This window comes from Arvicola amphibius, chromosome 9, assembly GCF_903992535.2.
Source record: "Arvicola amphibius chromosome 9, mArvAmp1.2, whole genome shotgun sequence".
Lineage (NCBI taxonomy): Eukaryota > Metazoa > Chordata > Mammalia > Rodentia > Cricetidae > Arvicola > Arvicola amphibius.
In genome coordinates this window covers 101,555,092-101,580,270 of record NC_052055.2, presented here as the reverse complement: position 1 = coordinate 101,580,270, position 25,179 = coordinate 101,555,092, and the positions used below count along the sequence as shown (strand labels likewise).

General features: G+C 43.9%; 1 protein-coding gene across 1 annotated transcript in view; it reads left to right on the top strand.

The window, feature by feature from the left end:
- Positions 1-25,179, top strand: part of Mcu (mitochondrial calcium uniporter) — a 156,451-nt gene extending 131,272 nt beyond the window's left edge. Inside the window, exons 3-8 of the mRNA XM_038343934.1 lie at positions 5,927-6,097; positions 7,059-7,163; positions 15,801-15,961; positions 17,698-17,901; positions 21,164-21,280; positions 23,345-25,179. Coding sequence (XP_038199862.1) covers positions 5,927-6,097; positions 7,059-7,163; positions 15,801-15,961; positions 17,698-17,901; positions 21,164-21,280; positions 23,345-23,422 — 836 coding nt within the window. The 3' untranslated portion in view covers positions 23,423-25,179. The remainder of the gene's footprint in view (positions 1-5,926; positions 6,098-7,058; positions 7,164-15,800; positions 15,962-17,697; positions 17,902-21,163; positions 21,281-23,344) is intronic.

Here is a 25,179-nt window from a genome sequence, read left to right as displayed (position 1 = left end):
GGGACAGTCATATACTAGGTAGTCTGCTTACTTGGACGGTAGCTGAACGATGGTCTTAATTGGAATAGCGGATGGTTAGAGGGAAATGAGTTCCATTTGAGGCTTTGAGTCTGTAGTGCACACATGGAAAGCGCACTGTCCCGCACAACTGATAGAGGTGTTGGGACAGCACCCGCATTTGCGTAATAGTTGAGTTAGGAATGATGTGGGATTGCCTGGAAAACATGTGGGTTGAGAAGCCCAGGTTCTGAGGCAGAGCACTCAGAATCTTTTGAGGACCGAATACAGGAAGAAGTGCTTATGACTGAAAGTTAGGTCTGGACCTGCATAGTGGTGCACTCCTTTAATCCCAGCACTCTCTGTGAGTTCGCGGCCAGTCTTCCAGGACTGGCTCCATAGCTACTGGGAAACCCTGTCTCGAAAAACTAAAGACAAAACAAAACAAAAAAGAACACAAAAAGACATAAAAACAAAAAGACAGGAAGTGCAGTGCCATCAAAGCTAAAGGGAAAATGTTTTCACCAAATGAAATAATTACATCACTGAATGCTGCTTAAATAAGCACACAGAGAGCTGAAGTCTCTGTTAGCTTTAGTAGCCCAGCACCGTATGTGATCTAAGAGACATGATTGCCCAGCCAGGCATCGTACTGCACCCCTGTAATCCTGACACTCAGAAGGCTGAGGGAGGAGAGCTGAAGAGATGAATTAGTTGAACAGTGAGAACCGGATTTGCATTTGATCCAGGAGTATTATCTGCTCTTGTTAGAATTAATTCTCATAACTCTAAGTATTCAGGCATCTCTACTGGCCTGCCCTTGGGGTCCTGACAGATTTGTCCCCAGATGCAGCCACTGTACACATTCACTGTGTTCCCTTTTAAAAGGTGGGTCTCCCATCTCTTTCTCTTTCTTTCTGTCCGTCTCTCTCTGGTTCTCTCTTTCTCTTCTTTCCTCTTCTACCACAGGCCAGTTTCCCCGCTCCCTTTTTTCCATTCTCTTTCCCTCAATAAAAAAGCCCTCCGTGTGTGCCCTATTGCATGGTGTCTTTCTCTCACACACTGCTTTTTAAATTAAAACAGTAAGCATAGAAGAAAAAGGTTGTTGAAGAAGAATACATGATTCTCTGGCCTCCAAGTATTAAACCATATAGTCGTATCTCACTTGTGGTGCAGAGCATCATCAAAAGTGGGCAGTGTGTGGAGAGATCATTAGCCACAGAAGTTCGGTCTCAGGGCTTTACAAGGCACTGCCTTGTCCTCTGTTCCCTCCACAAGGAACCCTCGAGACACAGTCTTGTTTGTGACATGGCATTTGCTCTAGAGAGAAGTGTTTTTTTGTTGTTGTTGTTTTTTGTTGGTGGTGGTGGTGTTGGTGGTGGTGGGTTTTGTTTGTTTGTTTGTTTTTGTTTTTGTTTTTTAATACAGGATTTCTCTGTGTTGCTTTGGAGCCTGTCCTGGAACTAGCTCTTGTAGACCAGGCTGGTCTTGAACTCACAGAGATCTGCCTGCCTCCTGCCTCTGCCTCCCAAGTGCTGGGATTAAAGGCATGCGCCACCACCACTCAGTTTAGAGAGAAGATTTTTACCTTCTTTTGAACAATAACCAAGCTGTGTAAAATTATGTATTGGGTTGGTTCTGATGGCCTGGCTGGTTGGTTAGTTGGTTGGTTGATTGGTTGGTTACTTTTTCGAGTCAAGATCTCTGATAACCATCCTGACCTGGAACTTGCTGACTGAACTCATTCCTCTCTCTCCACCTTGAAAGTCCTGGGTTTCTGTACCACCAGTCTGTCTAAAGAGGGCGTGAGGGGTGGTGTTTTACAAGCATTTGGGTTTTAAACATTTGACCAAATAATAGCACGTGTGTTTTACCACAGACCTTCCTTCCTTCCCTACCCCACCCTAGCCCACAGGTGTTACTTTGCTCCCAATTTACGCAGCCCCAATGTTCAGAGCTCCGGCCCTGCCCTTCTTAGCCTCCATAATTCCGTATGCTCTGCTTTATGCTTCGAGCTCTCATCACATCCTGCCTGGCTCTCAGTGTTTCTGGTGGCAGCCCTGTGACTTCTGAGTCTCTTTGAAGCAGCACTCTTGGTGAACATGCTTGCCCATTCTTATTTTAGTAATATGGAAATCAGAGCCAAGGCCACTTTAAAAACATGTTTCTGGAGAGCAGTTGGTGCTGCGGCCTCCTTGCAAAAGCCCCTAGTGATGGTTCTCTTCCAGCAGCCTTTTCTTGACCTATTGTTAAACCTGACAAACTTTGATAATTGTCCTTCTAGGCTGCTAACGGAGACATCTAACATTTACATTGTAATCCAGCGTGTGGGAAAGAGGGAGACCTGGGGATTCTTTTCAAAGCAGTATTATAATGAAGGTTTGTGTATTCCATGCAGAGTCGCCGGAAGCTTTTCTATTTTATTCCTTCAAGGGGCTTCATACTCTTTAAAGGAAGACGTTAAGCTAGATGCAGAGGATCTTCCTTCTCCCTGTTGACTTTGTCTCGATTGTTTTAAAGACAGTAACCCCTAGGCACGGAGTGTTTAAATGAAATGTTCCAAGTGTTAGCTGAATGATGCTTGAAGAATTCTATCTTTTATTTAAGTTCCCTTCTGCCTCCTTCAGAGATCTGTAGTTAGCTGGTCTTTTGCATAACAGAAAGAAGATAATTGCAGTAAGGATGCCAAATGAATAAGTTAATCACTTAATTTACTCTGATACCATTATTGCTATCTGTAGAAGAGACAGGCCTGCTTATGTATCCCAGGCTCTGAAGGCTGGAGAAGGATTCTTTTTGAAAAGGAAAATAATAACCTTTTCATATTTGATACATTTCAATGTTGCAAATCTGTGCTGTGTGTTAAGTTGTTGACCTGTTCCCTTTGAGTGTATACTCAGTTTCTTTTCTGTGTCAAATTTCAAATCATGTATCTGTGTCGGTGAACACTGATGGGAATGTCTGCTCTGCTATCAACAGTTAGCAACACACAACCTTCCTGTGACAATAGTTTTCGGAAATCTGGATAGGGAGCAGCATGTAATCCCAGCTCAAGGGAAACAACTGGCTACTGTCATTGTCTCAGTCTCTCAGCAGGAGGAAGCTTCTAGACTGTAGCACCAGAGGGGACAGCCAGGCCCAGGCCCAGCTGAAATGAAGGAGCAGACCAGGGTAGCTAAACAAGCCTGACTAGGCAGCTGGGATTGTGTGACAGTGATCCTGAGAGCAGAGCTGCCAAGAGCCAGGTCCAGGTAGGCCAACTGAAATGAAGAACAGACCAGGGGATTGTGGGACCCTGATGAAAGGGCTATGAAGAAAGGCCTCCAGAAATTTACGCAGGTTCCCATGAGACTGACTAAAGTGTAATGAACAAGAGTAACTAGAAAAAAAATTTTCTCAGAAATTGTTTTTACCAGGAAATATAAAATGAATGAATCTCAGTGTCCAGATAAGGCCAGACATCATTTTCTCTTCCTCTGGCCAGAATAAAGGACATCATCTGCATCCATGGACAGAGATTTCTAGAAAGATCACCTAGAAAGTAGCCCCCACAGTAAAGGATTCTCTGCCTCTGTCTTAAAAGAGTTAGTCTTGAAAGCATAAAATTATTACATAAGTAATTTTACTTATGCTTAAAATACAGTGCTCATCAATACAAAATTGAGACTATATAACCAGTGTGAAAAATTAACTAGACATGGAGCAGCAGGACAACATCTCCCAGCTCGGCCTGGAGACCCAGAAATGACTGAGAAGTCGTAACCAAGACTGCTCAAACGGCTGTTGTAGCCGTGGTCCTTCCACTGAGGAGGAGACGGAAAACTGTGTAACATGAAGAGGAAGCTGCTAAAAATTTAAATGTCTGAAGATTTTTATCTGAAATTTAAAAACAGATTACAGAAGGAAAAAAAGAAAATACAGAAAAATACAAAAAATACAAAATCAAAAAATACGGATGGGATTAACAAGAAGATAGATGATGTGGAAGAAAAGATCTATGGTGCTGAAATAGATAGCATTTAAACTGGCCCAGGAGCCGAGAGGAGACAGAAACCTAAAATACATGAAGAAGGGTTCAGCAAGTTCTGAGACGGTATCATATGCTTGAACACAAATAGTTCAGACTTTCAGGGGGAGGGGTGGAAGACAGAAAGATGAAATAATGGTCAGATGTTTGCCGAGTTTGCTAAATGCTGTGAATACATACATCTAAGATATTGAGCCATTTCCGTGTAGAATAATCATAATGGAAAAAAGGCATGTCATAATCCAGCCATTGAAACCCATGCTAAACAGGACGTGTGAAAAGCACACAGGAATGCAGATATATCACACATAGAGGAATAAAGATACAACATGCCCAAACTTCTTATTCCATGTGAGACAAGACAATTCAGCTAATTCTTTGAAAAGCACCAAAAGGAAAAAGAAAAACCTGTCAAGTAGATTTTCTTTTATATACTAAAAATATCTTTCTCAAAAATCAAGGTGCGGTGACTTTTTCAGACATACAAAAATGGAAAGAACTCATTGCCAGTGCATTTCTGCAGCTGTGATATTTGAGGGGGTTCTTCGGACAGAAAGGAAACTATGGCATAGAGTAATATAATAGTGCAATATGAATGCTTTGTAAATGGTCATTATATTACTTAGCGAATAATGTACACTTTGTTTGGTATAGGCACAAAGGTTTCCCAAATACTGATTTGCAGGTGGATGAATCTGCCACAGATAGCCGTGGGCTGTCCCACAGAAACGTTCCACACAGAGGCTTTACACAAGTAATCACAGAAGCTTTATTGATAAACCAGAAATAGCCTACTTTCCATTAGCAGGTGGGAAGGTAAACTGCCGTGGGTCTGAGTATCCCGATAGTAGTTGGCAGGAGGAAGCTATCAGGTTGAACCCATTACTTTGCATGTTAACCTAAAAATGTAATTTAAATACAATGAATGAACTACAGTTGCATGCAGCATGGAGGCATCTCATAACCCTGCCACGGGAAGGACACCATATACGAAGAGTTATGAGTCATAGAGCTCCGGTAATGCACTACAGAATCAAATGCAGTCAGCTCTAAAAGCAGATGCAAAGTTCCGAGCGACCCGCGGGTGGGGCGAGGGCGTCTGAGGGGAAAACGTGACGTTCTCGGTCCTGAGGCACGTCAGAACCCCTCTGCTGTTCACGGAAAACAAGAATTGTTGGGGTTTTGCTGTTAGGACTTGGGTGTGAGTGGCAACTCTGGAAAGTTCTATGCTCTCAGAATGTCTGGAACAGGTTCTCCTGATCTGATTTTGAGGGGTGTGAAGCTTATTGAGACTAACAGGAGGCGCCTTTTGGTTCCCGAAGGGAGCTCATTATCACCTAGTGATCAGTGTGTTGAGTGTTCTGTGTGGTTTCTTTCATTCTTTCCCTACAACATCTCTGAGAGTTAGGAACCCACTGTCTGTGTGGGGGTGGTGGTGGGGGGAACGAAGCCCATAGAAGTTATATAATTCCCAAAGATGCCGAGCCAAGATCCTATCCCAAATTTTACTTCTAAGCCTATGTTTTCCCCTCATGTTGGCATCATCTGTAAATGTTTAGCTGCTAATGTGAGGGTTTGAGCTGAAAACTTTGCTTTAAAAATATATCTGAAAATTATTCTTAGAAAAAGTTTTCTGGGATTCATTTTACTAAGGCTTTGTGCATGGAAACTGCCAAAGGAAGAAGGAAGGACATAAGGACTGCTGTCCATACTGTGTAGCGAGTCCCTCAGTTAGTGGCTGCCAGTGCTCCTCTTCACACATTGCTCTTGGGGACTTCTCTTGCTTTCACTTCCAACTGAACTCAGGGGGACGTGCACACACCCAGAAGGGGCTGGGCTCTGTTTCCACACACTACACATCATGTTGTGTAACTGAATGTGTTTATGGGTCCTTTCGCTCAGATGTGACGGTGGTTTATCAGAATGGGCTGCCGGTGATATCCGTGAGGCTGCCGTCTCGGCGTGAACGCTGCCAATTCACACTCAAACCTATCTCCGACTCTGTTGGTGTGTTTCTACGACAACTGCAAGAGGAGGATCGGGGAATCGACAGGGTTGCCATCTACTCTCCAGGTACAGTCGCCTCCGCCTTTAATTCTCACCCCAAACTGCTCAGTCTAACTCTAGAAAACACGGAGTTTTTGCTTTGCAAGTATGCATGACAGCGCCCTTTCTGTCCCTGTGGTCCTCGGGACATAACTGTTCAATGTCAGCAGATGTGTGCCCACAGGGAGTCTCATTCAGACGCAGATCACATCGATGCCATCCCAAGGACAAGCAGGCAATCACATTTCATGTTCCTGAGGCCTCTTGTCATAACTTTAGGTGCAGAATGTGTTTTCCCAGTAGCTGAACCCTTGAATGTTTACCAAAATAGCATCTGTGATTTGATAATATACAATAAGACACTAAAAACTCTCATTTGATGTAACATCTGTTTAAGTGCCAAAAGAATTGTTTTCATTCTGACTCAGAAAATCTTTCAAACCTACAGGAAGATTGAGAGACTAGTAACTACCCATTGCCTTTCCCTTGCGGTCACCGCTACGACGGCCGCCAACTTCCGTCCTTGGCGTATTAACTTCTGTGCCTTAAACACTCCAAACCCTTTAGTAATATGCTTGGCAGGCCCATTTGGTACGCTTGCTCCCCATCGCATCCTTCCCTACCCAATTAATTAGCAGCTTGGGGGTTGCTGGGCTGCCAAGTACCTTGCCATCGAAAGCTCTGAGCCCCTTCCTCCTGGCTTCCAGTGTAAAGGTCCACACTGCTCCGCAGTCGACTCCAGAGTCCAGCTGAGCCCCGTGGGCCCATGACCAGCAGTCATTTCACTTGTTCCCACAGCTGTGGGGAAAGCGATTGTTAAATCATCAGAGCCGGACTAAACACAAAGAGCATTCTACAAGCTGTCTATGTTTAGCATAGGCCTCCGGGCTGTGAGGCAGAGGTTAGCAGAGAAACGGGATAAAGCCCTCTAAAGCTATTTGAGATGGGGTGCTCAGCGCCTGACCAGTTCCGTTTAAACTCTTCATAGATGGCGTCCGAGTTGCTGCCTCCACAGGAATGGACCTCCTCCTTCTCGATGACTTTAAGCTCGTCATTAACGACCTCACATACCACGTACGGCCACCAAAGAGAGGTAAGACTGCCTCAGTGAGGTTCTGTGATGGTGGGAAGGTCTTTGGACCATGAGGAACCCTGGGAAACACACAACATGTGATTTTCACACTTTTCGCACAGCGAGCCTGGCTCGGCACTAAGCCAGGCTTCCAGCTTGATACTGGAGTGGGTTGTCATTCCATCTCATCTACCTGAATGTCCTTGCCAAAAGTTCCTCCTGGCATAGGTTTTCGCTCTTCAAATTCTTTTTCATTATTATACAAGTGTATCTCTGTGTGTCTGTGTGTGCACACATTTGTGTGTGCGTGTCTGTGTGCGTATGTCTGTGTGTGTGTCTGTGTGTGTGACCGTCTGTGTGTGTGTCTGTGTGTCTGTATGTGTGGATGTGTGAGCATATGTGTGTGTGTGTGTCTGTGTGTGTCTGTGTTTGCATGTCTGTGCATGTCTGTATGTATGTGTGTCTGTGTGTGTGTGCGTGTGTGAGCATGTGTGTGTGTCTGTGTTTGCATGTCTGTGCATGTCTGTATGTATGTGTGTCTGTGTGTGTGTGCGTGTGTGAGCATGTGTGTGTGTCTGTGTGTTGGTCTGTGCGTGTATCTGTGTTTGTCATGTCTCTGTATATCTGTATTTGTGTGTCTATGTGTGTGCCATAGCACACTTGTGTAGGTCAGAGGACAACTCTCCGGAGTCAGGTCTTTCCCTCCACTGTGAAAGTCCCTCAGCTTGGACTCAGGGCCTCAGGCTTAGCAGCAGGCACCTTCACCCCCTGAACCAACTCACCAGCCTTGTGTTTTCCTTGCAGAAGGTTTCTTTTAGCTTACAGTTTCAAAGGAATACATCCATCATGGCAGGGACATATTCTTATATATTAGACCAAGATGAAGGAAATCTTTATGTTTAAACAAAGGGTATCTCTGCTCTATGAAACACTGGAAGGGATTGGTCATTTTGTTTCTTTAGTGGTTTAAGTTCAGCAATCTGAAGCGATTGTTCCGATCTTTCTTGGCCTCCAGTGTGGTTAGTAAATCCAATGGAGTTGTAAATATAAACTGTATTTGATACACCTGACTTACCAAAGATTATGTCTTTTTCTTTCTTTTTTCTTTTATTTATTTTTTTGTTTCTTTTTTATTTTTCAAGACAGGGTTTCACTGTGTAGCCCTAGCTGTTCTAGAACCCACTCTATAGACCAGGTTGGCCTCAAACACAGATCCACCTGCTTCTGCCTCCCAAGTGCTGGGATTAAAGGTGTGCACCACCACCGCCCAGCAAAGATTTTGTTTTAGTTTAGTTTCTCTTAAGTGTATCCAGAACTTAAGCACATCGAATATTATTGAACAAAATCGTTTCACAAAAAAAACCTGCTTTATTATAAAGTTCTGATAATCTCATGTACGACACATGGCAGGGTATTTTTTAGACATAATTGGATGCACATATGTAAAACATAGCATCAAAAGCAAAAACACAGGCAGCACATACTGCATATGATAGGTTATTGGTTGGTTGTGATCGCATGGCTGACTGGAAGCAGTAGATGGCAGCCTCTGTTGGACATCACCTCGTGGAAAAAGATCAGTTCTCAAAATGAGAGCTCTGGTTCCTGCTGAATACACAGTGCCTTCTCAGCACTGTGAAAATCAAAATATCCTGAGTCCTGGGGCCTTCTAGAATCCTTAGGAATTTCCAATATACACATTCTTACTTTGGTATGGGGGCAAAAAAAGGGAGGTGCACAACTTTGGTGTGCATTTTTTAAGAGGGCACCAAAATATCAGTATTCAAGGCAGCATTTTAATAGTCATGTTTTATACACACACACACACACACACACGCAAAATGCATGCTTCGGTATTATTGGTTTTCCTTTTCACCCCAGGCTCCAGAGTAGCTTCTGTCTTTTTGGACCATTTTTCCTCTTTGCCCTGAGATTCATTGTCGTTTGTTGTTAATGCCCCTTCCACAATCACTACTCCCCGCACTAACCTCCTATGACACTCCTTTTAGTCCTGCTCTTAAGGATTGGATCTAAGCCAGATGCAGTGATGCACGCCTTTAATCCCAGCCCTCGGGAGGCAGAGACAGGAAGATCTCTGAGTTCAAAGCCAGCCTGGTCTACAGAGTGAGTTCCTGGACAGCCAGGGCAACACAGAGAGATCCTGTCAATAATAATAATAATAATAATAATTAATAATTAGATCTAGTGACCTGGAGAGAAGGATCAGTTAAGAACACTCATTGCTCTTCTGGAGGACCCAGGTTCAGTTCCCCGTATCCACATCAGGCAGCTCAGAGCTGCAGATGACTCCAGTCCCAGGGAATCCAACACCCTCTGGCCTCCACGACATAGTGCACATATATACATTTCTATTAATAAGTACACCTGAAAAGAGCTGGCTCTGTCGTAGAAGAAGTTTAGAAGTCCACACTGGCCTTCCCATCACATAGCTGCCCTCTGGCATACCTTTCTCCCTGTTCCTTCCTCACCTCCACTCTCGCATGTTAAAATCTCCAGGTCAGCTCGTCCATGATGCCCTAAAGCATCCTATTCATTCTTTCTCTGGCTCCAAACAAACCAGAAGTGATGAACTCTGGACTCTGCCTCTTCTTTTTCTCTGTAAATGTTCTCTGAGAAGGCAGGTGCTGTGACTCAGGCTCATTCCGTGTTGAAGGAATTAAGTAACTCAAACCTGGAGCATTTTGATTGTTCAGAGGCCAGAGTCTCCTGTCTTACAGCAGAAAAAGAACAAAGGAATAAATGAAGGAACGGTGACCCTCAGCAAAGTAGATAGCAGTCTCCGTCTATACCTGTACAGACTGGAAACCATGACCAATCCAACAGCTTCTTAATGTTTTTCAAACAGAAATAAATGCTTTTGTTTTTAAATAAGGCTGCTCTCATGAGAAGTAAGGAAAACTAAAGTAGAAACTGATCATAGGAGGGATTATATTTGATACACAGAGACTTTTTTTTCTTTTTCTGTGTCTCAAAACTGTGTACTTCTCTAAAAGTACGCTGGGATATGAAGTTTCGGGGGTCAAGAGTCTAAAAATCTATGGAGATAACTGGTAGAATTAAATTTTAAAAATTAGCAGTATTCTTAAAGAATTTTTTGTTTTGTTTTTGGTCTTTTTAGTCAGTATTACTATAGAGCCCAGACTGGCCTCAAATTATTAATCCTACCCCCACCCCTCCCCACCTACTGTTTGGACTATAGGTGTACACTACCATGTCTGGTTTCCTATAAAGTTTTAAAGAATTGTGTGTGTAGTGGTATATTGTGGCTTGTGAGAACTGAAAATACTCAGAATGTTGAATAAACTATGAGTTCATACACACCAGGCTCCGAGGATCAAAGGACTCATTCATGCCTAGTCTGGTATGGCCACATGCCATGTGTACATGGGACAGCAGGCTGGAGGTGTTGACGGCCTGCTCAAGAGCAAGATGAGAGCCTACATCCAAGGTTGGAACAAAGGGCCATGTTATAACAGGAAAGCTAGGTGCCAGGTCCAGCACATCCTTTTAGTGGCCATGGCTATCTATCGTTTAAGTCGCAAACAGAAACAGGAACATAGAAAGGAGCACAAAAGCCTGAAAAATAGCTAATTACCTTTCTCTTGTTCTTGGAAAGAAAGAAAATGTACCCCATGTTACTAGAGGATATGGCTTTGCCTGCTAAGGAGAGTCATTTTGATTGGCACTTCTAAAGCCAGTTCCGTCCATGGGAAGTTAGAGACCTTGCTTCTTGGTGGTGCAATTTGAAGAATGAGGTCGAGAAGGCAAACTAAGCAGTGGTAACAACTGCCTCATTAGGGACTCAGATAGCTAAGACCGTCTCATTATGTTTGTGGATGACAAGGATTTCCATGGCTCATTATATTAGCATATCTCTGACATTATTATTATTCTGGGATCGATGGTGTCTACAGAGATGCTGGTAAACATGCCATTATTATTTTGTGTGTGAGAGAGCCATGCATGATTTAACCCAAAGAACTATTGCTAAGCCATTAGAAAAATTTTCCCCTTCAGTGACTTCTCAGGGTCAAGGGTTGGGGTTGTTATTGTCACCTGTGCTGTGACAGTACCTTAGAGCCATATCATTCCTGCTAAAGCAACCTGACAGATAAACGGTAAGCTCTGAGTTCACCAAGGCTTTACCATTGCGTAAGCCTAAAGATTACTTTCAGCCAGGTCTAGAATGGCCCCTTGCTGAGACCTACAACTCACCATACTCTGGATCTTTTTAAATCACTGTTGGAAGGCATTGTGGTAGCATGTTAGTGTGTTGTTATTGTTTAGAATGGATAATACATTCCTAAAGTTCAGCTCCCAAAGTCTAAAATAATCTTACATAATCACCAAATCCCTGTTCCTCAGATAGTCTTTTTAGGCACACAAGCAAATGTGTACACATGTTTTAGGCAAATAGTTACACATCATACATACTATTTGTGTTGTGTTTCAGTGAAGCAGAGTCACATGAATATTATAAAGATTGATGGTAGGGGCCTGGGGAGATAGTTAATAATGGAGTTCTTGCCTTGCCGTTCCCTGAACACATGTAAAGAGTCTGACATGGGGGTGCGTACCCAGTACTGGGGAAGCAGAGGCAGGCAGATCCCTGGGGCTCCCTGAGCAGTTAGTCTGCCCCAATGGCGAGCTCCAAGTCAGTGAAAGACCTTGCCACAAAGGTGAATGATGTTCAGGGTTTGACACTCAAGGTTATCCTCCAGCATCCGCATGCACATGTACACACACATATGTCTTTACCTGTCTCTGCCTCCCCAGCACACGCACATACACGAGTACACACATGTACCCACACACACGCATAAAAATATTCATGGCAGGAGAAAGACCTTTGAGAAATTATAGCTAGAGCCGAGGAAGAGGTCCAAAGGGGAGCTTGGGGATCAGAGAGACGTCAGACGTGTTGAAGCTGTGGCACTGTGGGATAGCTGGTCGACCCTTAGGGAACCTGCAAATCTGTGGACATCCAGATCTTAGTGGAGGCCCACGGTGAAGCACTTTACTGTAGGTGGAGAAATTTTTTGTGTTGTTAAATAGAACTTTCTGGCGCAGGGCTTTGAGTTCAATCCCCAGTACCAAAAAAGAAAAATCTTTCTGCAGGATTAAAACTGTTATGCTTCTGCCCTGTTGAATATAGTAGCCATAAGTAAATGGCTGTGACCAGAGAACTGAATCTTTTGAGTATTTTAAATTTAACCAATGGGAAGTTGTAGAAATGTTAGTCAGAGCCGGGCGGTGGTGGCACATGCCTTTAATCCCAGCACTCAGGAGGCAGAGGCAGGTGTATCTGTGTGTTCGAGGCCAGCCCGGTCTACAAGAGCTAGTTCCAGGACAGGCACCAAAGTTACAGAGAAGCCCTGTCTCAAAATAAAAAGAAAGAAAGAAAGGAAGGAAGGAAGGAAGGAAGGAAGAAAGGAAGGAAGGTTAGCCAGAAGATTTAAAAAAAAAGTGGAGTTGAATAAGATCAAGTAAGGTGACTATCACTAACAATATATTGTATTCTCTACTATCACTAGGAATAGATTTTGTATTATCATTACAAAAAAAGCATGTGAAGTAATAAATACCTATATTTAGCCATTTCACAGTTGGTACATATTTCAAAATAACATACTGATGATAAATATATATTCTTCTACTTGCTCTATTTGATATAAATAGTTAAAAATAAACAGAAGCATGTGGCTAGTGGTTCCCATATTGAACATTCCGTTTTTAGAAGTCTGCATCCGGTTCTGGGCCTGGATTTGCTGCTAAACAGCAAATGCTACAGATGAGGGATGGCCTACAGTGGGAGAGAGTAGATGCAGCTGCTACAGCAGACATCCCACATCTGCCTCCTCCCAGCCTAAGATGTGATGCCATCGGCTTCGCTTCCCTCTCCCAAAATCTCACCTAGGCTTCTCTCTCGTTTAGCCCTGACTCAGAGGCCCTGACTTTCCCTCAGAGAAAGGTATTCTTGGAAACACTACAATTTCACACATGACCAGGTATAAAAGCCCGACTAAACTGCGTCTCCTACCCAGTAGGAGCCTGTGACGACCCCACCATGCCAGTTCATACGGAATATCCTCCTCTTCCGTGGCTTTTGTGCTGTGTTTGTTGGGATGAGTCCGCGGGCCACCTCACTGCCTGTTCTATGATTTACAGGCAGGACGTGGTAATGTCTTGATCTTTCGCCACAGTTTACAGGCAGCGTTGGACATGTGTCATGAAAGATATAGATTTGTGTATGTCAGGAAAACGTGTTGAACTGGCATGATAGAGGGAGTGCAAATCTGAAGTTAAATTTTTAAGAAGAAAAATATTAAAGATAATAAAAGGAGTTTTAAAAATTATTTAGAAGTGTTTCTATGCCTATGAAGTGATGAAAAGAACCTTCTAACTGCAGCATCAACCTAGTAGAGGAAAAAAAAGTATGTACTGCCTCAGTGAGCACAGGAGGACTGATATAGAAAATAAATTTTACAGGCATAGAGGTGCTTGCCTGAGATTCCAGCTCAGGAGGCAGAGGCAGGAGGATCATGAGATGAAGTCAAGTCCACTATATCTTAATTAATTAACTAATTAATTAAATCTATACAGTAAAATTCATAGCCTGAAAATTATGCTTTTTTAAACTAACACATGGTTTTCTAATGCAAATTTCCTCATTTGTAAAACAAATATCAATTGTATTTCCAAATGCTGTGATAAACACCATGACCAAAGCAACTTATAGAAGGGTTTGTTTGGGCTTATGGTTCCATGACCATCACAGCAGGGAGCATGGCAGCAGGGAGGTAGGCAGACATGGCGTTGGAGCAGCAGCTGAGAGTTCATATCCTGTTCCAAAAGCAGGAGGCAGAGAGCACCCTGGGGATGGCTGGAGGCTTCTGAAGCCTCAAAGCCTGCCCCTCGTGACACACCTCCTCCAACAAAGCCACACCTAATCCTCCCCAAACAGTTCCACCAACTGGGGAACCAAGCATCAAATATGGCCTATGTGGTCATTCTCCTTCAAACTACCAGCATAGGTTACTGTTTGGGAGAGAATCTTGTTAACCACGGGAAATCCATATCAACTTCAGGATGTATATTTTCAAAAGAGAACTGAGTTGTAAGTAGTATTAGGAGGTTTCATTTTACCCCAGATCCTGACCTTGGAGTTGGGAGCTGTGAGTTCCACCAAGTCACACCAGTGTTCTGGACAGGCTGCAGAAGAAATGGCTGCTGGGATGTAGTATCCTTGTATGATAAAGCCATATATTCCCGTGAGAGCTTGCAGCCTTGCTGCAAGAGGATCCTGCTGTCATGGACGACTTCTTTTCTGTTGTTATTGATCCCATACACACCTACTGAAGCTCTGGAAGGTTCCGTGTTGGACATTTGACCACATCAGCTTTTCTCCGATCCACTTCCCTGCCTTACATGGACGTCTTCATTGATTAACTTTGTGATAACTGTACTGAAGGATATTGGAAACAGATTGTACATGTTCATGGGACCAAACTTTGATTTGGGAAAGGACTGATAGAGCTTGAAATATAGCTGAATTTTTATTGGAACCTCAATACATTTTAGATGTTGGGAGACCCCTGCAGCCCATATAAAAGATATCAAATCAAAGAATTTAATCTTTCACCTTTTTGATCATTTTTATAATTCTATGCCCTTTACAGCATGATACTGAGGCCCAAACAGCTATTGTCAGTCTTGATAAAGAAGATAGAATAGAAGTTGGCTGGTGTGCTGGGGAAGGCGTGTAGTGTTAAGATTACTACAGTGTGGTGGGGTTTTTATTTTATTGCCTTTACATTTGCAAATGAAACACTATATATGTTTTTCTTAGAAGTGTCTAAGTGGGAAAAACATCAACAAAAATGTCAAGGCCACAGATAAATTACAGACTGACCATTTAATAAAGAATTGCAATGAGGCTGACCCTGACCCTTCTGACTGGTTTTGAACTTGGGTCTCAAGTTTTTGTCCTTGTCTGTGTGTTGGTATGACTGCTTTTTAGGTCCATGGAGTCAGGCCCAGGGCCTGGTATGCTAGACCTAGCTCCCTAGCCACACCCTAACCACTGGGGGTTCCCCTTCCCATTTCCCTTGGCCGTAGCTGTCTTCAGAGCTCTTGGACTTCTAAAAATATAATAATGGATATTGATTTCAAAGTTTTTGAGTCGCCCCCATGTGAATTTACTTCCTTGATTGATAGACTGATATTTTAAAAACTGTTGTTCAGTTTAATGCTGAGGGACTCCCATAATGGATGGACTTGCCTCATGGCCTTTCATTGTCTCGTAGATCTTGGAATAGCACTTCTTCATTTAAGGTGTTGAATTTTTATTACATTTTATTTATTTGTGTACGCGTGCACATGCATGGACTTTGAGTGTGTGCACACTTGCACACATATGGAGGTCAGAGGACAACTTGTGAGAGTCAGTTCTCTCCTTCCACCATGTTGTTCACTGGGACTGAGCTCGGATCATCAGGCTTGGCGGCAGGCGCCTTCGCCCACTCAGCCATCTCCTGGCTGCGATGTTCAATTGTTATTTTACTTATTTATTTTAAAGTATGTTTTATTCTCTCATACAGTATCTCCCGACCGCAGTTGTGAACCTCTTTCTTTCAGACCTCCTAAGCCATGAAAATGCAGAAACCCTGAATGATGTGAAGACGCTGGTCCAGCAGCTCTACACCACGCTGTGCATCGAGCAGCATCAGCTCAACAAGGAGCGGGAGCTCGTGGAGAGGTTAGAGAACCTCAAGCAGCAGCTGGCCCCCCTGGAGAAGGTGAGAGCCCTTCAAACTTCCCCGTCGATCTCCTGTGCATCATCCCCCCAACCCCAGTACACAGGGGCTTCTGTGTCTCACTTTAAAATACTTGAGTCCACTTACCAAATTGGTCCATTAGCTTATTAGTCTGAACCATCCAAACGTTCCAATCGGAGCCCAAAGAGGACTTATAAGGGGATTGTCTGGAGCCTTGGTAACAGACCAAGAGCCCAGAGGTCCAAAGACTAGAGTAAATAACTGCTGACCAGGAGAGCTTCTAAATGTAGTGGATGTTAGGTTATGAATGGAGAGTATATGGAACACTATTGTGTAAACTTAATTCACTATAGAAAATATCATTGCTATGGAAAGTGAATGCTAAAAACAGTGTTGATAGGTCCCAGTGTTTTTTTGATTGCATTCATTTATTTATGTATGACTTGAGGGCATGCAGATGCCACAGTGAGCGCATTTGGAGAGCAGAGAACAATGTGCAGGAATCGGTTTTCTCCTGCAGTAAGGGTCCCAGGGATTGAAATCAGGTCATCAGCCTTGATAGCAAGTACCCTTGCCCACTGAGCCACCTCACTGACCATTATGACCCAAGTTTTAATGTATTATTCATATACCATTATTCATATTCATATGCACATTTATACTACACACAAAGAACAATTGGATTATAATAACCTCATGCAGCTGTAGGCCCATGATTGACTTTTCTCCTTTATTCACATTTTAGAATATTTTACAGTGAACATGTTAGCCTGAGTCTTTATGATATCACAGGTACAGTCATTGTTCATTTCGTGATGGGGATGTGTTCTGAGAACTCTCTAAGAGACTTCATTGTGAGACCCTCGCAGAGTGTATGTGCATAGACCTAGGTCTTCACTCAGCGTGGCCTCTGTGGTGATATCTATGAGCCTGGTGTAACTGCCTCTAACATAACGGTAGAAGGAATAGTTTAGAACACATTGCCCAGTGTTCATTGCCTTCGAGAATCATACCAGTGCTAACAGTACAGTGGGATTGCTTACAACAGCATTGCCACTAGCGCGTAGATACCACACTGTCCTGTGGGAGCCCCTCATATATGCAGTCCCTCACTGACCGAATCGTTCTTGGGTAGCTTGTGATCATATCTTTATCTTAAGGAATTGGTTAATTGGGATTGAAGAAAGGAACAAGTCCTCTCAACGTTGTGCCTTTGCTCTCCCAAGGACAGTTGTTACCACGTGTTATGTACCATGCTCCACAATCATGCAGTATTGCCTGTATCCCTTGCTCAGCCTGTAAACCTTCTCAAGGAGAAGGCTGGTGGGATTCTTCAGATCTCGCCCAGAACACGTTTGCTCAGAATCCAGTCTGTGCTGGCTCACTCTCTCGTTCTGCCCTGGGAGAAACTTGACCTAAAACTGAGGATAGTCTGACACATCAGTAAGAGGACGTGACAGCTTTTAGTTTCCTCCTTCAAAAGTTAGCCTGGCAGCCGGATGAGGAGCTGGTGAAACTCACGCTCGTATTCCCACCAACTTGTAGGATAGAACTTTGAGAAAGCACACAGAAATCTCGGTTGTCATTGTAGACAGTTTGTCGAGTGCCTGCGAGCGCTGTTATTGCAGGTTATGTCTGCTGGCGCTGACTCTAGGCTGTTGATAAGCCCTGTACCCTTGTGGGCGCAGAGCAGCTGACAAGAACTGTAAGTTGTCGCCAAAGCAAGCGCCTTAAGGTTGTCCACGTGTGCCCGCCAGGTACGAATCGAAATCAGCAGGAAAGCCGAGAAGAGGACGACGCTGGTGCTATGGGGTGGCCTGGCCTACATGGCCACACAGTTTGGCATCTTGGCCCGGCTTACCTGGTGGGAATACTCCTGGGACATCATGGAGCCGGTCACCTATTTCATCACCTACGGAAGTGCCATGGCCATGTACGCGTACTTCGTGATGACGCGCCAGGTGAGGAGAGGAACGGGGCTTCCAAGGCCAGTCCTCAGTTCCGTGCTAGCACTGTCGTAGGCACTGAAGATGGAGAGGGATGTGTGGCACGGCCTTGGCTGCTATGAATCACGTGTATAGATGCTTCCAGAATTAACGTTATAATAAGATGAGCGACAGCAGAAGAATGTGCCGCCCTCGGGGATGTGCTCTTCTCACTTGATATTTATTTATTTATTTATTTATTTATTTATTTATTTATTTATGACACTGGTTTTACAATGCTGAGACTCAAATCTAGGACTTCATACGCATTACCACTGACCTACATCTCCAGCCATAATGGCTTGATTTTCCATATATTTATGTAAATATTTTGCATATAAATTTATTCCATGCAACTTTTTATTGAATTTTTAGAATAGAGAACTCCTTACGATTAATTGAATGCATAAACTAAACTCTAAGCTACTTTTGTGTGTATTAAAGGATGTTTTGACTTCGTAAAAAGTAAGTAGTAAGAACGCGGTCACTTTATCCTTAGTCCGGTTATCAACCAAGGCTGCCACCTTAGTGAATACTAGTTATCTCGAACCAACTTTTGTTCACGGTGCTGGTTCATGTGTCATGAAAATCCATGGTGTCATTTTGAGAACCATGATGGATTATGGCTTTTTTAAAATGTGGTACCGGTGTTCGAACCCAGTACCTCATAAAAGCTAGACACACACTCCACCACTGAGCCCCTGTCAGCTCTTGTCATGTCTGTTGTACCACATCTAATCAACACTGCCTTGAATAAGAAACATTTGAAGCCGCTGAGATACACAAGCCTCCCCAGGTTCTCTTTGTGTGTGAAGCAAGCTAAGGGTTGCTTCATGAATTTTTACATGACTGCTTTGGAACTATTAGGCATTTTCCTCCTGTTAGATCAGTAAGTGATCATGAACCTAGGCATGTGTGGGGAAACAAAAGCCTAGGGATTTTGTGTAACCTTTCTCAGCCTCCCAAGCATCCCTGGTAGAGAGGGGCAAGTGAAGTGTCCATATCCTCTGAATGCTCACCCACGGTCTGCCGCGATCCCGAGTGCACAGAGCTAGCAAGCACGTCATCCTATCCTGCTGCCTCTCTGGATGCAGCCTGCCTCGGTTTTCCTCTCCTTCCTGCCCAGCCTGGGCTTTCATAACTGATTGCTGTCCATCCTTAGATGTCTCTCAGCTCAGTGTTTGCTCTGTGTTCTGTCCCTAGGATGCCTTCCATTCCTCCTCCTCACACCATTCTGCAGTCTGGAAAGTTCTCCCTGCTCTCTCCTGTCATATTTCAAGGTTTCCTTAATTCTCACCTTTCGTGAACTTTTGGTCATTTTCCTACAGAGCAGTGTCTCCCTTTCCTCCTGAACCACTGCTCTGTATTATTATTTATTCAGTGTCTTTTCCTTCAGAGGAGACTATTGTATCATCTTTATTTGGGTTTGTTAAGTGGAAGGGTGTGGTTTATTTGCTCTGAGGGACAGGTTCTCACTATGTAATTCAGTGTGGCCCGAAGTTTAGGTCTTCCCGCCTGGGCCTCCCAGGTGCTGTGGTTACAAGTGTAACCACAATGCCAGCAAGCTGCCACTCACATTTTACTCCCTTACCTTATAACATGGTACCTTATATCTCGAGGACCTCGAGGACTGAGTAAATCAACAAATGAAGTAAATGAGAGTCACGCCTTTGGGGACATACAAGACCTTTTCAGTTATACCTTGAATTCAGAAACGGTATTTGTTATATTCTTGCCAGTCAGTCAGTCAGTCAAATTTTTTTTTTAAAAAAAAGGCATTTCCCTATGGACTTTGCATTTCTTTGATTATGAAAAGATTAAGCTGCCTTCTCACATCTGTGGAAACATCCATGCACCTTTCACCAAGGTGCATCACGTGTCATGCATTTTACATCTGATAGCATAAATACATCTGCACTCATTTATTTAGTCTCAGTCCTATAAATACATATCCACCCTGTAGATGAGGAAGTCAGGCTCATTAGGATAAGAGTTACCTGTGGAAACAGTAGGTCCTGGAACTGAACCCAACTGTGTTCTGCCCCCAAGCTTCTCTTTCCTGTAAATTCCCATGTTCCCTCTGTGGACTTCGTTTATATGTAGTTATTTCTGAAAACTAAGTAATCTGGATCTAGAATAATAATAGAAGCATTGAAGAAGCAAGGCATATGCCGCACACCTGTATTCTAGCACTTGGGTAGCAGAGGCAGGAGATTGCTGTAAGTTCAAGGTCATCCTGATCTACACAGAAAACTAGGCCAGCTTGGGCTGGCAGGGCTAGCCTGTCGGGGAGGTGAGTACTGCCATCGAGTGCTCCTCTGTGCACGTTCACTGGGCTTTACATCACTGCGGTGTTAGTCTGGAACACGGTGGCAGCGCTTTCTTCATTACCATGTTGTTGTATCTCTAATACCGTGTCCGTCCTGTGTGTTAGGTGCTCCACTGGGCTTCCAGAATATTGTGACTGCCCCCAAGTGACAAGTCGTGACATAGCAGTAGTAAACAGTTTGGTCACACCTCTGACCAGAAACATTAGCTGAATTAAATGTGCATAATTTCTTGTGCTAAATATTGGTTTTCCTAACCATCATCTCTAATTAGCATGAGGAAAATGACTGTTAAGCAGCATCTTCCTCTAAATTGTTACAGTGATATGCTGCTACGTTCATGCTCAATGATGACAAATTCCTTGAAATAATAAAATTCAGTCCAGGCCTGCTAGCACATCCCATCTTAGCAGTGGCGGAATAGACACTATACACCATGATGTGGGCTACAGTATGATACCACGTAGCAGTAAGAAATGAAAAGAACAGTCAAATACTGGCACAGTGGCAAGTGTCTGTAGCCCCAGCTGTTGGGACGGATGAGGCAGGAGGATGACTTGAGTCCAGAATCCAGGCCATCCCAGGAAACATAGGGAACTTGATCTCAAAACACAAAAGGCAAACAAATGTTTAAGAAATAACTAAATATGTAACACAGCGTGTTGGTCTGTCTTTATGTATACATATTGTGTTCAGTCTGATCAATATTAATAATTAACTAACAGTTAATAAATATCTTTAGAACACTTCTAGTGTTGGCCAGGTGGTGGCACACACCTTTAATCCCAACACTTGGGAGGCAGGACAAGCAGATCTCTGTGAGTTCGAGGGCTACCCAGAGAAACCCTGTCTAAAAAAAAAAAAAAACTTCTAGTGGGGACTAATAGGCTAATTTTTTCTTTGTTTTTTAGGAATACGTTTATCCAGAAGCCAGAGACAGACAATACTTATTATTTTTCCATAAAGGAGCCAAAAAGTCACGTTTTGATCTAGAGAAATACAATCAACTCAAGGATGCAATTGCTCAGGTAAATTCTAGAAAAATCAAATGAGCCCAGCCCCATCTTAAACAGCATCATTAGTAATCATGATCATGGTCCTTCAAATGGGCGGCCTGAAGGAGTGATCCAGCCACTGTATCCTGGGTAAAGGTCATTAACAAAACCTTTAGCAATGAACACTTAACTAGGTTTTTGTTTTTTCTTTAAGGGAGTTGGTTTCTCGTTAGAAGGACATTTTTCTATTTGTTTGTTGTTTTAAGGCAGTGTCTTCTGTAACCTAGGCTGTCCTTGAACTCAGTAGATAGCAGTTAGTATGACTTGAACTTCTGGTCCTCCTGCCTCCACCTTCCAAGGGCTAGGACTGATTATACGTCAGGCTTATGAGATGCCGAGGACTGAGATCAGGGCCTCACGCATGCTAGACAAGTGCTCTGCCAGCTGAGCTGCTCCCCGGCCGTTGCTGCTGTGGTTGTTTGCGTTGGTATTGTTTAAGAGACTTGTCTGGAAGTGTGCCTGAGGCTGGCCTCTGCCTCCAGCAACCCCCTAGCTCAGCCTCCCGGGTTGACCCCAGTGTGCCACGATGCCACCTCTAGTTTACACACCCAGTGTGCCGCGATGCCACCTCTAGTTTACACACCCAGTGTGCCACGATGCCACCTCTAGTTTACACACCCAGTGTGCCACGATGCCACCTCTAGTTTACACACCTCAGCAGATGAAAAGATGGCGAGTCCCAACGATGCTGTTGACACAAATACTGGAATTTTTAGGGCTATTTTTTTTTTCATTCTCGGTTATTCAGAATTGCCTTGTTTTTTTTTTTTTTTTTTTTTTTTTCCCCAGCTAGAGTCATCTGGGTGTTTTTTATTTGCCTGTTTGTTTGGTTTAGTTTTTTTTCTTCTTTTAATCTCTCTACAATAATTGACCCAGAGACTTTCCAACTAAACTGGATGGAAACAACAGCACAAAAGTGAAAACCTTATGGTAAGGAGGAAAGACTGGGTGGCCTATGCCAGGTGTACGCCAGAGAATGTTCTAGAAGATGCCTTTTAAACACATGCATGCTTTCCACGGAAACTGCCCCTCTTTCAAATTCCTGTACTTCCTTTGATTTTGGCAAATAAATCTTTGTTTTTCCCCATAGTCTAGTGATTTCAGAGGTTTTCAATCGTCCCCAGAAGGCCTTCCATCCTCTGTAGTGTTTGGCTGCCCAGCTCTAGTGTGTGTGTGTGTGTTGATGAGATTGTGCCTTTAATAGGTGCCATCCATCTTCCCACCTTGACCTAAGCACACGCTGCCTACTGTTGCTGAATGTAGTCGTTCTAAGCCAAGGGCAGTACTGGTCAGTCATCTCCGGAGCCAGTACAAATACAGATGCATCAGCCCTCCCACAGCCAATTAATACAACTCTTAAGGATGCGATCCAAGCATGTGAGATGCTTTGAAGACGCCTTGGTTGACTGCACATCCTTTTAAGGCTGCTCTAGCGGCTGGGAAGACTCACACCTATATCCTCGCACTGAGGTAGGAAGGCTGCTGTGAGTTGGAGGCTCACCTAGGCTACAGAGTGAGACTGGCTCAAAAGTCAGCAAAGGCAAGCAGAACATGATGGTGCACGCTTTTAATCCTAGCACTCGGGAGGCAGAGGCAGGCAGAACTCTTGAGTTTAAGGACAGCGTGGTCTGCACAGTGAGTTCTAGGACAGCCAGGGCTACATAAAAAGGCCTATCTCAAACAACAACAGATTCACTGACTGAGGAAAATACTTAAATAGATATTGAATGAGCAAAGTTTAAATGGCAGAGATTAAGGGTTTGGATCCTCCTAAAGGTTTATGGAGGAACGCTCTCACGGATGCCCGACATGGTCCCTGCACTCTTAGGCTGGGGTCTTTATACCACCTGGCCATTCTGCTTTTCTGGGAGGATGGACAATTGCCTTGAGCTAAAGACATTTGTCTTCTGATCTTCAGAGTCCCCGAGAGGATCTTCCGGGTATAGTAATGATGAGAGGCTGTCCCTCTCTCCGTAGGCAGGAATGTTGCTGCAAGCGTCACTGGCCACCTCTCCTCACTTGTTGTCTCTATTTTAGGCAGAAATGGACCTTAAGAGACTGAGAGACCCATTGCAAGTACATCTGCCCCTCCGACAGATCGGAGAAAAGGATTGATCTGCACAGAGCGTGAATCCCGGCAGAGAGAACGCCTGTTTCTAACTCATGCCTTTTTAATCCAAGCATTGCAGGTGGAAGCGGGGGCCACGTGGGGGATTGGGTTTTTACCTTTAATTCTAAAACAAAACACAAAGAGGATCTTAGGGAAGAAAGGGACTTTAAATTCTGAGGGTCAGGCATGGTGGAGCACAGTGCAAAGGGCTTAGTGAATCTTGTCTGAAGCATCTCGTTTCCAGACGAGAATGATGCAGTTACAGCTGAAAGAACGAAGCAAGGGTGATGTTGGGGTGTTCGTTTCTTGCATCTTTGCAAGGTCTGCAAAACACTAACACACCAGCACCCCACTCGGCTCTAGTTTTGTTTTTTGCTTTTTTTTTTTAATTTGAAGTTTCTTATTTTTGACATAGGAATAAATAACTATATAAGAAAGCAAATCCTTATGAATTGTGGTTGGCAGAGTCTGAGCCAGTAAGGCTAACCTTCATCTTAAGCTGGACCCAGTCTCTGTGAAGTTACCAGAAATTTCTCCACCCCAGATCCCTTTTCTGACCAGCTACCTACTTATGTATACCTGCTGGTTACAGTACTTTTATCCAAATAATCATTGAAATCAACTTAGGACTGTTTGATGATTGGCAGTTGGATTGTGTCGTCTTGAGTCCTCACGTCTATCTCCCAGGGCTCTGAATGGCTATCTAGAGATCACTGGCAATACTGCATGAGGTTTTAATTGTATTTCGTATTTTTTTTTTTTTACTAATTAGCCTTCAGAGGAGAAAAAGATCCCCTCCTTTGTTTACTGCTCCCATTGACAGCCCCCACTTCTTCCACATCACAAGCCAGAGGGCCAGTGTTCATCTGTGTTACCAAATGAGGAGGATGTAAGGTTTACAAATCAGCTAAACATCATGGCTCTGGGGCTGAGTCAGAGCCGGGATAACCTTGGCTAATCTAAGACACATACTTCCTCACCATTGTGAGCCCTCCCAACTCCACTCCAGTTGCTGAGAACCAAGGGTGGATCTCAAAGGGTGCAATTATCTTTATATAGGAGCACCTTCCTCTGGCTTCCTTAAGCCTACCTGCTCCACCCTGTTTCTTTTTGTCTTAAACCGAGAGACAGAAGAATCAGTCTTATTCTCCGCAGAACGTTTTCTACCGTGTTTCCAGATGGCACCTGCACTCGAAAAGCCAACGAAATCTCTCTCTACTGTCCTGTTTCTAACTGTCCTGGGGGCAGGACAGCAAGAATGACGGGGGCTTGCCGCACAGCTGATTGGCTTTTGGCTTCTGTTTCCTTCACACGTTTCATCCCTCCTCGTGGGGCAAGGGGTTCCTTTGGGGATCATTGTGTACGAAAGAAAACCTTGAAATGACAAACCCAGACTCCAGGTGCCTTGCAGAGGTCGAAGGCCAGCCGGGACTGCCGCTTCTGCCACCACCCTCCACTGGCATGACAGAGCGAGCAAGAGGATGCATGTCTCAGTCCCAGCCTCCTACTTCCTTCCTGTTGTTCAGCCTCTCCCTCGTTTCTTTTTGTTGTGTGGATTATTTTTAAACCACTCATCCTGTTTGTGTGCAGGGTTCTTAAGAAGGAAAGGCACAGTGCAGTGAGTGAGTCCTCTGGGTGGTGTGGGAGGCAAGGGGGGGGGCGAGCAAAATGTCGAACACATGTACAATCCTGTATCATTTATGAAATATGTATAAAAAGCAATGTACCTTCTGGAACAATAAATACTTATTCAATTTTTGAA